The sequence below is a fragment of the Buteo buteo genome, chromosome 27 (genome assembly GCF_964188355.1).
Source record: "Buteo buteo chromosome 27, bButBut1.hap1.1, whole genome shotgun sequence".
Classification (NCBI taxonomy): Eukaryota; Metazoa; Chordata; class Aves; order Accipitriformes; family Accipitridae; genus Buteo; species Buteo buteo.
In genome coordinates, this window is record NC_134197.1 from 8,870,383 (window position 1) to 8,884,284 (window position 13,902).

A 13,902-nucleotide genomic window follows, 5' to 3' on the forward strand; every position below is an offset into this window, starting at 1 on the left:
TTCTCACAGGGTTCTCAAATCCATCCATGATTACACCCCCCCACACCACCACCTTGATTCCTCTAATCTCCTGTCTCATCCCTAGTCCGGTCTCCTTTCCCAACCTCTCTCTTTATGCTCGCATAGTGCTCTTGATTGTTCCCTCCCCATGTTACAGGCTGGAAAACGTGCAGAGAGGAGATTTCTGTGATAAATCGCCAGTGTGAGTGCCGAATGAGAGGGAGTGGGGCCTTCCAGACAAGCCCATTTTAGCTGAACAGTAATTCAAAAACACATTGTTCACTTTAGCTACTGCAGAGATTTGTTCAGTACAGCTGCTATACTTAAGAAATGACGTGCAAAGACATAGTTGTACCTAAAGTTCAGCTGATAGGCAACTAAACTTTATTGTTAGTTTTTGTCCTTCATGACTACAGGAGGTAAACAAAGCAGTACAAAGATCAGTGCAACCCACAGTGGCAGATTCCTCTACTGTGACATAAATGCACTTTAATGTAACTTAGTCAGTATCTTCCAATTTAACTAAAATACACAGGTTTGACTCATGAAAAACCATACCTGCACGTACCCCCTAGGCCTCCGAACTGGTGCTAGGTGCTTGCTGTTACAGATGGCTCTGCACCCCAGGGGTAGAGCAGGGAGCAGTTCTGGAACAGTGTGCACAGAGGCACAGGACTGCAGCGAAGTTTCAAGTATGCTTTTATTTTCCCCCATACGCAGTGATACAGCTAATTCACAAAAGAAGTTCACATGGTGTGAACTCTCTCTGTAGGGCTGGTATATGTTATTTACAGTAATTGGTTCTGTCCCTCCCTTTGCTTGTTCCTCAGTTCCCCATGGCAGCAGCTGTGGTCAATCCTTCTTTTAGCCGGTTTTCTTCACCAGTGAAGCACTGCAGGCTGATTGTAGCTCTTGTTCTTCTGCAGGTTCTCTTTTACTTCAGCAATCAGTTTGGAAACTTGTTTTTTTGGTGTGAAATAAACAGATGCAACAATCTCGACTCCAATGTGTTTCAGTGATTTGGCCATACTTGTTTACTGTATTTCTCAAGTACAGCTGCTGATATGTTACGATATTGTTTTTTAAATCTAAAAATAACTGCCTGTTCATTGCACTGGGGCCAGTAACTATTGTGGAGATTAGAATGATCCAGGTAGCAGTACTGTGACTGAATACGTGCAGTTTAGGTAAGTCAGTGTTGTGTTTCTTTAAAAAAATGCAAAACTGAGAGGCCATCAAAACTTAAAGAAAGAAAGATCAAACTTAAACTAACAATTAAAGAAAGCAACACTCTGAGGAAGCTGTGATGATTCTGGGCTTCTGGTCTTGTTTTAATGTAATGGTCCACAGAATCAGCAAATGCAAACTTCTCTGGGCTGTACCCCAGCTGACTCCGTGCCTTGTCTATTCGAAACGTATGAGTTATAGAAATGTTCTGTACCTATAGGGCAAGAGTTAACATACAAAGATATGAATACATAGGAAATTGGAACAAAGTCTGTATATGGTAGCAAAGACACAGTTAAAGGAAATGTAAAATAAAAAAACACCAACACAACATTACATCAATGTCCTATTCACAGTCAAATTATTTTTAAAATTGTTCACTCAAAAGGAGAACCTTGAAAGCCCAAAGAGGCAGTAAAAGCTGCAAAGCAGAATCTTCTAGTGTTGAAAACATCCACAAAAAATGTTCTGCACTCCCGTTTATGTACCTAAAGAGGCAGATAAAAGCCATCTCTTGGGTGCCTAAGTATCTTCAGAAATTAGGGCACAACTGACCAGCCAAAGCCATACAGGTTACTGAGCCTTGGAGGGAAGGAGCTGAATCAGCCTCTCCCAGATTGTAAGCATAAGCTCTTATCTTTTCAAAGATCATGGTAACGAGCATAATATATTGCCTAAAATGTACATGATGCATACATTTGCCCTGGAAACTGGAGGCTGAGGTAGTACTGGGTGGATTTTACTTTCTACTGATCTAATTTTAAATTGTACCTCAGTATTAACATGTATGCATGCATCCTGTGAGAATTAAGGGGAGTTTACAAACAAAGACTTTTTACCTCATTTCTGGTCAGCAGTGGGGACAGTTCAACAAATGGCTTCAGCATCAGATGAAGGTATTCCATTATCATGGCTGCATAACAAAAGATTTCTACTTGAGGTAAGAATAGTAAATTGCTATGCTATTATGATTTTGGTGTATCTATCTCACACTGTGTATGATAATGAAAGATAACCATGTACCTAAGAGCTCAGGGCACTATTACTAACATCAACAGGACTACTTGCTCACAAGGGGTTGGATTTAATCTTAATACTTCAGGCAGCCTGAATTAGGGTGCTTGTGTGAAAAGGGTTTGGAGGGTTGGTGACAGGTCTAGTGAAAAGATCATGAGGCTTCATTAAAAAAATGGTAACAAAATACTCCAAGTTGGATTCTGTCTTGGCTGCACATGGGGGTTCATTCTGGAGAAAGCATGGGATACAGGGGAACAAGAAATTTACCCATGCAGCAAAGCAGATACTCTTCAGCGTATTTCATGAAGTCATCAATTTTTACATTTATCTTTTTATATTTATACCATTAACTCCACAAAGTTATACATCTGTTAAGTCCTACATAAAATCTGTTTTTGTGGGAATTAAATAAGAGATAATTCTGATTTCAACACACTGCATAGAGCTGAACTTCACCCCTAACTGCTGCTCACTAGATGAGCCCATAGTGTATTATTTTTATACATGAAAATGAAAATCGTGGGCAAATTAAAAAAACCCAATATTATATTACAATCAGGAATGAGGGTAATGTGGACAGGAAAGAGAAGTGTTGATAAAATATTTTTACCTGATGCATAAACTAAGGAAGTAGGAATACGTATCCGTGGTTTACTGCAACCTAATCTTTCAAACTGAAAGATTTAAGAAACAGTGAAAAAAAACAGAAACCTCAAACAAGTTTTAAAGTTTCAACACAGAAGATATTTGTGGAAATATTTACTCATAAAACAGAAAAATTCATCATTGCTGTTACTATTCGAGTTTTCATTTTCCAGGGAATTCCAGTTAAATGTCACATGCAGACACTATGTAATTTTCAAGTGGCAGTCTTAAAAAAAGGGAAAAAAAAGTTTATAACAATTGATCGAAATGTCATGGTGTGCTGATACCTAATTTAACATTGTGACATATTTACGGTTTTGAGCCCAGCATTAACAATAAAATGATCTTTTGAAAAGAAAGTATATTACGGATTAATAATTAGGATTTATATTTTTTGTCCACCCAAAATAGCCACCGTTAACAGATGCGCACCCAAGAAATTAAGATAGTGGCAACTTGAAAGAGGATACTGGTTTAGATGGTCCTTTGGCTTGGTGAAGACAGTTGCTTTAATGTAGTATTTTAGGTAGGCTTTGTTACAGCTCTAATCACACTGAACTTCAAGCAGGAATTAAACCCACATTCAGAACGGAACTCTTGCACCCAAAGCAAACATACCAAATGCAACATGCACACAAAAGCTGGAGTTGTATACAGTCAAAGAAATGAATGTATTTGGAGATAAAGTATATATTGCACATACAAGTGGAGTTAACCATTCAAAAAGGTTGAATTTTTCGCCATCATTAATGAAATACACCTGGCCACTCTGTTAAAGAGGTAGAGAAGAGGCAAGTTAGTAAAAATAATACTGCATATATATTGACTTAATTTTCTTTATCTCACTCCTTACGAATAGCTTAAAAATAATACAGCAATATAAAATATGCATGGATGTACATACAAGTCAACAAACTGTCTACATGTGTTTCAATCATTTGCACTAACACATGCAATGAAATTGGTGGACAGGTGGTTTATGTGATTAACATGCCTTGGTATAAATTATGTCTAATAGATGTGCCTATACAGAATGGCTACACTGACTATACAGAGATTACCAAATGCGCTGAAAGTGCTGCCATTTCTAACTTGTGCTGTTAACATATATTCACCAAATGGTGGGACATGTTTCGCTCTCGGTCTAGTGAAGACTCATTGAAATCCATAAGACTCCATCTGTGCAACCAAGGCATAAGTTACCTCTTTCCCTTTTGGTTTTAGAGTTTTAGCAAAAGTAGTTTAATCTACTTTGAAAATCTTTCTAACACACTTTAAGGGTAGTGCTTCTAGGTCAAATAAAAAAACTGTGTTTACAAGGAGCAAAACAGTTGCAACTATTTTTTAAATCAATGAACCCAAATGAAATGTGCTTTTATTTGCGTATGGCATGGGAAGAACTGATTATCACAGTTCAGAACATTAAGTCTGGATCTATATACAGGGGAATAGGGGATGAATCTGCCTGAACTTCCAATTTAATTTCTGACATAGCAAACATTTTTTGTTCATCTTCCAGAAATGGCAAATACTACATTACAAAAATGCAAAGGTAGAGATATTCTTACAGAACTGAATATTCCAACTCTTAACACACTGCACAGCCAATGCTGCCAGGTCCCACACTGTTCATAGCACATTTGTCAACTAAAACCACAGACAATAACATAAGCTAAAGGACAGTAACACAAACAGTAATTACTGCTACTACCGTAGTTAATATAGTACAGGATACAGTGGCAGAATTCACTGTCAGATGAAAACTGTGGTGCTTTTATTGTTTACTTACAGCTATGTAGTTCTTTTCAGGAGTGAGAGCTTCAGCAGCTAGGATTTGAGCTTGTACAAGATTCTCTGCATGCACCCAGTTCATTTTAGCAGAAGGATCTCCAAACTTGAAGCTAAGTAGCCCTCTCTCAATATTCTTCTATGGACATAAACAAACATGAAACCAAAGCAAAATGGGTTTTAAAATGAGGTACAGTGCACTTTCTTTTCCAGCTAAATGTAGGTTTGTCTCTACTTAAAAAAAATATATGAATCAATTAAAAAGAATCAAGAGAAGTGCAGAAAGCTCTAAAAATATTGCTCATGAGGAAGGATCAAAGAATGTATTGAACACAATATGTCCTCAATTTACAAAAAATACAAGTCTGTTCTAAGGATAAGTAAAATATTGTATAGAAAGGTAAGATACAGTTCTGAATGGATCAAAAGTATTCACAAAATTGGATCAAATTTAACAAATAGCTTTGGCTGGGAAAAAGTGGAAGGTAATGCTAGGTGTTACATTTTTCATTTAACAGGTACATTTTAGAAACTGCAAAATGTGATGGTTGCATAATGCCTTAAAACGGGCTCATAACAAATAATCTTAAAATCTTAAATGGAAGTTTAAAAAGACTGTATTTTTTTCAGGGGCTAAAGCAAACATCTCAGGTCTAACTAAAATGACATTTGCCATTCTTAAAAATTATTTTATTTAGAAGACGATAAAGTATATTTTGGCTGACTTCAATATAATTCCCTACCTCAGCCACAAAACAAAAATATGTATTACGTGGTAAGCTTGAATCTATTAGTTCCTCAAAGCTGTGTGTAACTTAATATTGTACTGATGCTTTTAAAATAACTGACTCATATAATTTTACAGGGATCATATTCTAAACACTGTACTAGTCCTACAGCAAGTGAAAAAGGCCAAAACATGAGCACCTCAGCTGTTTGCCCTTCAGTAACCTACTGTACCAGAAGGTGCTTCCCACTCCTTCACTTGTTTCATTGCATAGTGAAAGCTGTTGAGACTGGAAATAAGATATTTTGTCGTATCTCTTTTCATTAATATTTTAAACCATTTGGTGTAAGTTGCATGCAAACAGACATTTGAAATATCATAGACTGGCCTGAATCTTATAATTATAGTAAGCATTAAATTATAAAGCTAGACCTACATGTGTTTGTATTTTAAAAAAAGGCTTTTTTAATGTAGTGTACATTCTTTACAGATACAGTATAGTGCCTGTTAACAAAAGTTATAATGTCCTCAGCAGACAACTGAATTGCTGCCCAATAAGAAGGTCAGTCAATTTATAACACAAATAAGTGATGCTGTTGTATATAATAGAAGATTCTGCTGATTAAAAAAAATAAAATACATACTGCTAGCCTTGGCAAGTGTCTTTGCTCTTGTGGTCCATAGATTCCTGGTGGGCGAAGAACACATGTATAAAGTATTCCACCTCCTAGAAGAATTGATAAGACCATTCTTAAGTGACTTTCATGTGACCATGTTATATCTTTGTTTGTATGAACCAAAGACTGTGGTAGCAGAACTTACTCTGAAATAAATGAACTTCACCATCTTAAAAAATAATACATACCAAAAGGTGTTGAATTAGTAGTTGGATATTAAGTTGGAAAATAGCAAGGTAAGATTCAGAGAAGTCCTGCCAGCATAGTCGGATTCCTAGAAATTACCAGATATTTCAAAACCTCTTTCTAACCAGTCCTTTGTCTCTGTGCCAAAGCAGTGAATGAACGTGCCAACTGTGGTGATGAGTTTGCTGAAGTGAGCAAGTTATTGGTAGGAAAGTGGAATGAAACCAACTAATCTTAGACAAAATTATTGATGGGAAACAGTGACTCACTAGCAGTACAAGATAGAGCTGAAAGGTTCTCAACAGTAGGCACAACCAGCTCCCACTAGAACTGCTGTAGAAGCTTGTGATAATTTCAATGGGAGAAATTAAGGACCATCCTGAAAATCCAATCACTTCCCAAGTATATCAGTTGGCTGGTTCATCATCTGCTAATAACGGTTTGTAATAGTACTTGAAAACATGCAAAATACTCAGTCCTGCTATGGCACAGGATCAAAATGGGATGTTTGGAGCACTGACTGTTCTAATTTCATTGACAAAGGCAGAACTCTGTATTGCTCCTAAAATTAAGAGGGTCTTTGATGTGAATAGCTGCTGAGGAAATAAGGAAAAAAACCTTTATTTTTTAAACAAAATAATTCTATTGGGATGGAATGCCCATCAATGACTTTATATCTCTTTATAGCCCTCTGCCAGTATCAAGTGAAGAGAGTCTTTTCTGTAAGTTGTCCACAGCTAAATTTAGCTCAGTATCACTTGGTCACATAGCGTCATGTTGCACTTTACATTAATTTGCTTTGCACTGGCAGTTAATAGTATCTCACAGTTGAGCTTAAGTATTCAAGTGTATAACTGGCTTCCTCAACATGGAAAACTTTGGGAAGCACTAATAAATAATTCCAGGCTGTAGTATCAGGTAGCTTCTTCAGATTTTAATATATAACTCGGGGCGGGGGGGATGGATGGACGACAATTTAATCAGCATTCATGTTTTACTTATGTTGCATAATACAGTGACATTAAACACTTCTTTTTGTTTAATTTATAGCCGTCTTCATCTTTTCAATTAACATACTGGACTCATTGCTACCATGCTAAAAGCTTTTATGGACACTATGGGAACTTAAAAAACAATTAAAAGTGATTTTTAAGTTAAAATCTTTTCGTTTGTGAGAGAGCGTAGATAACTTGATTTCATAATTGCTGGACAATCTTGTCCACTAAGGGTTGATACAGGATACAGGATGTTAGTGAGGAACAAGAAGGGGAGGAGTAAATTCTACTATGAATTCATGGTAAGAAAAGTACCTGCTAGTGGAGTTCCATTAGCTGCTAGTACCATTTGTTCTGCAATTGATTTGGTTCTGGAATAATGATCAACATGCTACAGAGAAAAAGCAAATATGTTTTTATCTATTCTTGAAACGACAGGGCAGAGGGGCATCTCTTCTTCACTAGTTTTTACTTAGCAGATGGCAACAAATACCTCAAAATACAGAAGCTGTGGGGTATTAGTTTAGGATAAAACACATACATATTGCTAGGGTAAGCAAGCATTTTTGTTTATGCAAATCCAGTTAATTAATTTCAGCACATTTGAGAAGCAATAAATATATGTATGCTTTGAATGCTGCCAAGAATGTAATTGATCACTACTTTGTAATCTGGATTTCTTTTTCAGGTAACCGAAGAGTCAAAAGCCAAGTTTTGAAGACATGATTGGTCAGAATTATCCTGTTCACTTTCTTGTGGCACTGTCCCAGAGAAAATTTTATTGGACATATCATTCAAAATATTACTCAATATTTTCTCTATCCATCTCTACTTCTTGAAAGACTGAAATACTTGATGGAGAGAGGAAGGACACAAAAAACAACTGTGTATGCAAAGCACCCAGAAGTACTTTCTCCTTTTTAATTAAATGCAATAAACCCATATAAAAATAGGCTACTTGTCCATATCAGCTCTACATAGAATATATGTTATCTTCAATAAGGGAGAAACAGAAAAATCATATAAATAATATATGGCTAAAGAGGCACCAAGCCACATAACACGATCCCTATGTCCAGGTGGAATTTCATTAATGTTAACGGGACACTGTAAGAGTTATTTTCCAAAATCAAGGCCTTGATAGGAAACAAAGAAATATATACTGCAATGTACATAAAACTGACGTGTCAAGATTGTGAACAGAATCGATAAAGAGTGGAAAGAGTTTTCTTTCTTCTTTCTGGTACCTGGATTCTGGCATCAGGCAAAACACGGTCATGAAAACTCCAGGCTTTTTCAGAAACAAGAAAGTAGACAAAGAGGAAACTTGAAAATATAATACAACCAAAATACCTTTTCAATTGGAAAATATGGCACAGTTTCCTCATCACCGTCTTCAATAGGAAGACCTCCAAACACCACATTTACTGTACTGGTGTATATCAATCTAGCGATGTTCCTTTGTTTGCAGGCTGCGGCAATGTATAAAGTAAATTAGTTTAGTGGAAAATGAAACAATATGGAAAAAAAGTTTGTATGACTTTTTTCTGAGAAACTGTCAAATCTTAAAAAAGCAAATCCTTCCATTTTATGATTGGGTGATTTAAAATGCAAAGCATATTTAAAGGGAAGACATCAGCGTAGAACCAAATGCTTATAATTGGGCACATCGTGATTTGGATGCTGTAAGCTAACAAACACTATGCCTCTGGGAGGGCTGCTACCAGCCTACTGAGATGGGCTTCAGCTCGAGCCAGGCAGGTGGCTAGAGGTCCATCTGCTTCCAGGGCTGCCCACTCCCTGTGCACAAGCTATTAGATAGCAATGAGGTTTACTGCTATGAAATGCACATGGAAATAGTTAACTCCTTACGTGGATACGGATTCTGACACCAGGTCAAACATGGTTACGAAAAGGTGGAGTAGTTGATCTGCAGTGCTGGCTGTCATATCACACCCCATAACAGAATTGAGCGTAAAAGAAAAATGATGACATGTTTCCACGTCTTCTGCCAAAAATGTAAAGTATTTGGTAAAAAACTGTGTGTGCCAACAAAGCCAACTCCTTTTTCTAAGTGGTGTGATATTTTGATATGCTGTATTAACATCCAATGGCAAGGTTAGATACGTACCATCAATGATGAATCTTGTTCCATGAATGTTTACAGTTTCAATCTCTTCTCTATGCAACTAGGAAAATAAAGAAATTGTGCATTTTTTAATACATTTTAAATTCAATAGGGGAATGTTATAAATGTCCTCAAATAAAGGTAATGAGTTTAGTGCTTTGATTATAAAAAAGATCATTTAGACTGCTGTTTCAGACTTCAAGAAGTAAAATAATTATTTTTAAACTATGACTGTATTTTTCTTGTATTTTTACAGACTAGCCTGCTTGAAGCAAAGAGAATTGTGGTGTTCTAAACATACATTGCCAGTTATTATATATCTTGCAGCAATATGTTAAATATCCATGTTTCAGTAGCACTTCAGTGACCAGTTGCCTGTACCCAGAGCAATTCCAAGCATGCATTGTTCAACTGCAAACATCTTTGAATGAGCTGTTCTATCCAGCTAAGGTAATTACTGAAGTTCCTTTTATTAAATAAGGTAAGAAAGTGTGTGTGTGTGTGTGTGTGTGTGTGTGTGTGTGTTCGTAACTCTATATCATAAAAATTGTGGCTCTGAGTCCTACATCAAGTACATCCTTACAGCTTTTTACCCAATGGCAAACAATTGTGACTTGAAGTGCAGCCATTGTTACAGTTTAGTTATGTAAAATAATTTATAATTTAGTTCAGGTTTTATTCCTCCCAGTGACCTTACACCTAGGAGTTCTATGTGAAAGGTTTAGGGAAGGATCAGGGTTTTGGAGGGATCCAGCCTCCCTTGTCTTTCCTTTTGTCCTCGCACAACTTCAGAACTCTTCAATGCCATTTCCAACTCAAAAGCCCTCCCAGGGTGCTGGTGGAGCCTCTACTGGGGAGGAAGTACTTTCACAACCAGGAAAACAGTACTGTAAGCAGATTGCTTGCAGCTAGCACACCAGTTTGAACAGAGCAATTTACCAAAACAGCATGGACGTGGATTCAGGCTCTCAGGACAATTTGAAGGGATAAAATCTAACATGCAGTGTTACAGCATTGAGTCGCTCATTCTCGGTGTGGGCAGTCACACAGAAAAAACCAAAACTGTTTGGACTCACTTGCTCTCTTCCTGACATTCCATATGAAGCTACATGAAACACACAGTCAGCCCCTTCAAAGGCTGCAAATATGGCATCGTAATCCCTTACATCTGCCTGTAACACATAAGGAAAGATAGTTGGACTTGAAATCAAAGCTGCAGGTTAGCATTTGTCATATAGTGGGCTAGCACAGAGGGAATGCATAAATATAATTGTACTTGCTGTACATCCTGAGTCTGAAAACTAGATCCATTTCAGTACTTGCTGATAATTTTCTTACATGGACTTTAAAAACATTAATTAAGCCTCATAATACCCCTATGTTCATGCTACAGGTGATTAAACAAAGGCACAGATGAGGGCGGTGACTGGGTCCTGAGGAGTACTTCAGAGTCAGGAGGTGGAGCAGGTACTCTGTGCTACACATTACAGGTTTCATTGTTTTCCTTATTTTAAGACACACTATAATCAGTTGACCAATAATCACATGGGATATTCACACAGTTAAAAAAGTTATTGAAATTTGTAATAATTTGCAATTAGTTATTTGGATTCTGTGAAAACTAGTAAGACATTATGGAAAAGGCAAATGAACTAACTTTGACTGTTGTGAAAATATAGTTTATCATACCTGGATACACACTACTCCATTGGGAATTTCCCACATAGGCTTGTGTATGTCATATAGAACAACAGAAGCTCCTGTGTTGGCAAGAGCACATCCCAGCTTGTATCCAAAATAGCCTCCGCCTCCTGTCACCACTGCTCTCATTCTTTTTTCACTCAGTGCTCCAGCATTTCCATTCACTTTGGAGTTAGAGGTTTGGCGCCAGGGTGTTGCTACCCCACTCAGTGTAAGTTTTTTGTCAGTGAAATACTGTCTTCTATTACCAGACACATATAACAACTTCTCCTCCATGTTGAAAATTGCTCCATAGCGCTCCTGGATGCAGACAACTCCAGTGAGTTTCATGTTAATAAGCTCTATTCACAGCAGCCAAGTTTTACTTTAATGCAACCTGTTTAAGAGAGATAAAGACATAAGCAAAACACTAGCTACAAAATTTCCAGATTTTAATGATTTCTTTTAAAAGACCCATTTAAATTTTCTGCTTAGATTGTTTAAGAGTTTGTTTAATTGTAATTTTCACATTTTACAAACATTTAAAATGTCTGTATACTATGTTAAAGACAGCATCCTGAAAACAAATAACAAAGGTTTAGCATGTTTTGGACTAAATATTTATTTGCAAATGGTATCCAGAATAATAAAAGAAAAACTAAAAAAAAAAATAAAAATTAATGCAGAGACCATGAATTCAAATGTTTTCAACCAATGGGTCAAAATTAGAATAACAGTACAGACCGTAATTGTTTATTAGCAGAAGAGAAATTGCTGCCTATGTGAAACGCATCTCCTGGTCTTAGTTCAATTTGTTCTGGTCTGCGTCACAAGCTCAAAGATGGCCTTCAGGAGTTGGATGTGACAGAGGGCTGTACCTGAATTTGAAATCTTGAACAGGAAAACTCCAACGATGAACAAATCGCATTTAAGTTTCTGTGCTTAAAAAACAAGCAAGCAGGGCCAAGCACAACAGCAGCAAAACAAAACGTCCCCTAGAGCAAAAGAGATCTTTAACGCTTCTTCCACTTGTCCCTGGTTTATCACAAAGACAGATGTCTGAGAAAAGTGGTATTTTCAACTCCTTCCTAAGTAGCAGCAGCTGAGTGTAAATTAAGAGTACACTGTGTTTTTATCATTGGCAGTGATGGAGTTGAGATACACGAGGATTTCAGAAGGAAGGAGCAATGCCTGATACTTACTTCGGAAGGTGTATCAGAGAACAAGGCTATCGAATCCCCCACTTTCGAGGGGAACTAAAGTAATTGCTACGTGACAGAAAGGGTCAATGAGTACGTTACGAAAAAAGTCAGAGCGAATCATTTCCTGCGTAAACACGGAGGTTCCTTCCCAGCTACGCGTGGTCAAGGGTTCGCCTCTGACCGACGAGGCATTTCAGAGGCCGTAGCTCCCCATCTCCTCAGTTACCCGCATCCCTTCCCCGTGCCGCAATTAAAGATTAAAAGTCACCCGAGCTCCTGCGGGAACTCTCCGCATCACACTTGCCAATTCCCCAGGGAAGGCGCTGGCCGGGGAACGCGGGGCCGGGCGCCGAGGAAACTCGTGCCCCGGTCCGCGCCCTCGGGGCTCCTCACCGCCGGCCCGGCCCGGCCCGGCCCGGCCCGACCCGGCTGCCGGCGGGTCCCGCAGCGGGGAGCGGCTGTTGGGGCTGTCGCCCCCCGCTGGGGCCGTTGGGCGCCGCTCGGCGGGTGCCTGCGGGCCGGGGCGGGGGGCGGCCGCGGGGTCCGGCCGGGCCCGGGCGCGGGCAGCGGCACCGGCAGATCGCGCCGCAGCGCAGCGGACGAGAGGCGGCCCGGGTGGGCGCTCGCCTCCGCCGCCGCCCCCCGCCCGCCCCGGCGGGTCCGGGCAGGCGGAGCGGGGCCGGCTGGCCCCGCACACGGGCCGCACGGCTCCTCCTTGGGGTCCCACAGCCCCCCCCACCCCCGGGTTCCTGCTCGTTCCGCACAGCACCCCTGGGCGCCACTCATTTTGCAGGAGCTTTGGAATCCCACAGTCTTCCTGGGATGTTGCTCATCCCGCGGCATCCCTGGGATTCTGCCCGTCCCGCAGCATCCTGGGGAGCCCAGGGCATCCCTGGGATCCCAGAGCATCCCACAGCATCCCTGGGATCCCAGAGCATCCCACGGCATCCCTGGGATCCCACGGCATCCCACGGCATCCCTGGGATCCCAGAGCATCCCACGGCATCCCTGGGACCCCGCAGCATCCCTGGGACCCCGCGGCATCCGATGGCGGCTCTTACCTCCATGTGTTTTCACACAGCTGCGACCACTGCGAGAAAGCATCCTGTCGGTAGCTAGGGCTCCGTCCACACTGATACCTGTTGAACAGGTCGTTCAGGAAAAACACACCATCTCTTGATTACCGGCTGGATAGTCGGTGGTGGGACACGGCTCAGAGAGATGCAGAGCATCAGAAACACCTGCAAAACAGCTGGAATCCCCGAAGAGGAAATACAAACAAATAGGCACCAAGGTCCCTGCCCTCCTGAGCCGGCGGTGGGTCTCTGTTCAGCTCTGTGGTCACTCGTGCCTGGGAGGATGTGAAAAAGGTCAGGAGCTGCAGAATTTCAGAGTTCTCCATCCCAGGCAAAAATTAAACTTTGAACACGTTTACCTCTTCCGTTATAGCTGTGCCATGTCTGAATGTTCATATTAAATTTTAATCATTTAAAGACACACTTGCAACTATGTTAGAGCAAAAGTAACTCCAACGATAGCCAGCTTAAACTAAGACTCAGTAAAGACTGACAGAAATGAGACAGCTGGCTCTTCCAAACTGATACTAAAAGCTGTCTTAAAATTTCAAATA

The 13,902-nt window shown here is 39.8% G+C and overlaps 1 protein-coding gene across 1 annotated transcript; it reads right to left on the reverse strand.

Moving 5' to 3' along the window:
• Positions 1-407: 407 nt before the first annotated feature.
• On the reverse strand, positions 408-12,413 carry LOC142045158 (putative short-chain dehydrogenase/reductase family 42E member 2). Its single transcript, XM_075058359.1, has 12 exons — positions 11,815-12,413; positions 11,080-11,467; positions 10,467-10,562; positions 9,394-9,451; positions 8,616-8,734; positions 7,578-7,653; positions 6,049-6,131; positions 4,679-4,816; positions 3,593-3,658; positions 2,855-2,918; positions 2,067-2,140; positions 408-1,441 (listed from the first exon to the last, which is right to left on the reverse strand). Exons 2-12 carry the CDS (start codon positions 11,419-11,421, stop codon positions 1,193-1,195), a joined length of 1,365 nt encoding a protein of 454 aa, XP_074914460.1. The 5' UTR covers positions 11,422-11,467; positions 11,815-12,413; the 3' UTR covers positions 408-1,192.
• Positions 12,414-13,902: the final 1,489 nt, after the last annotated feature.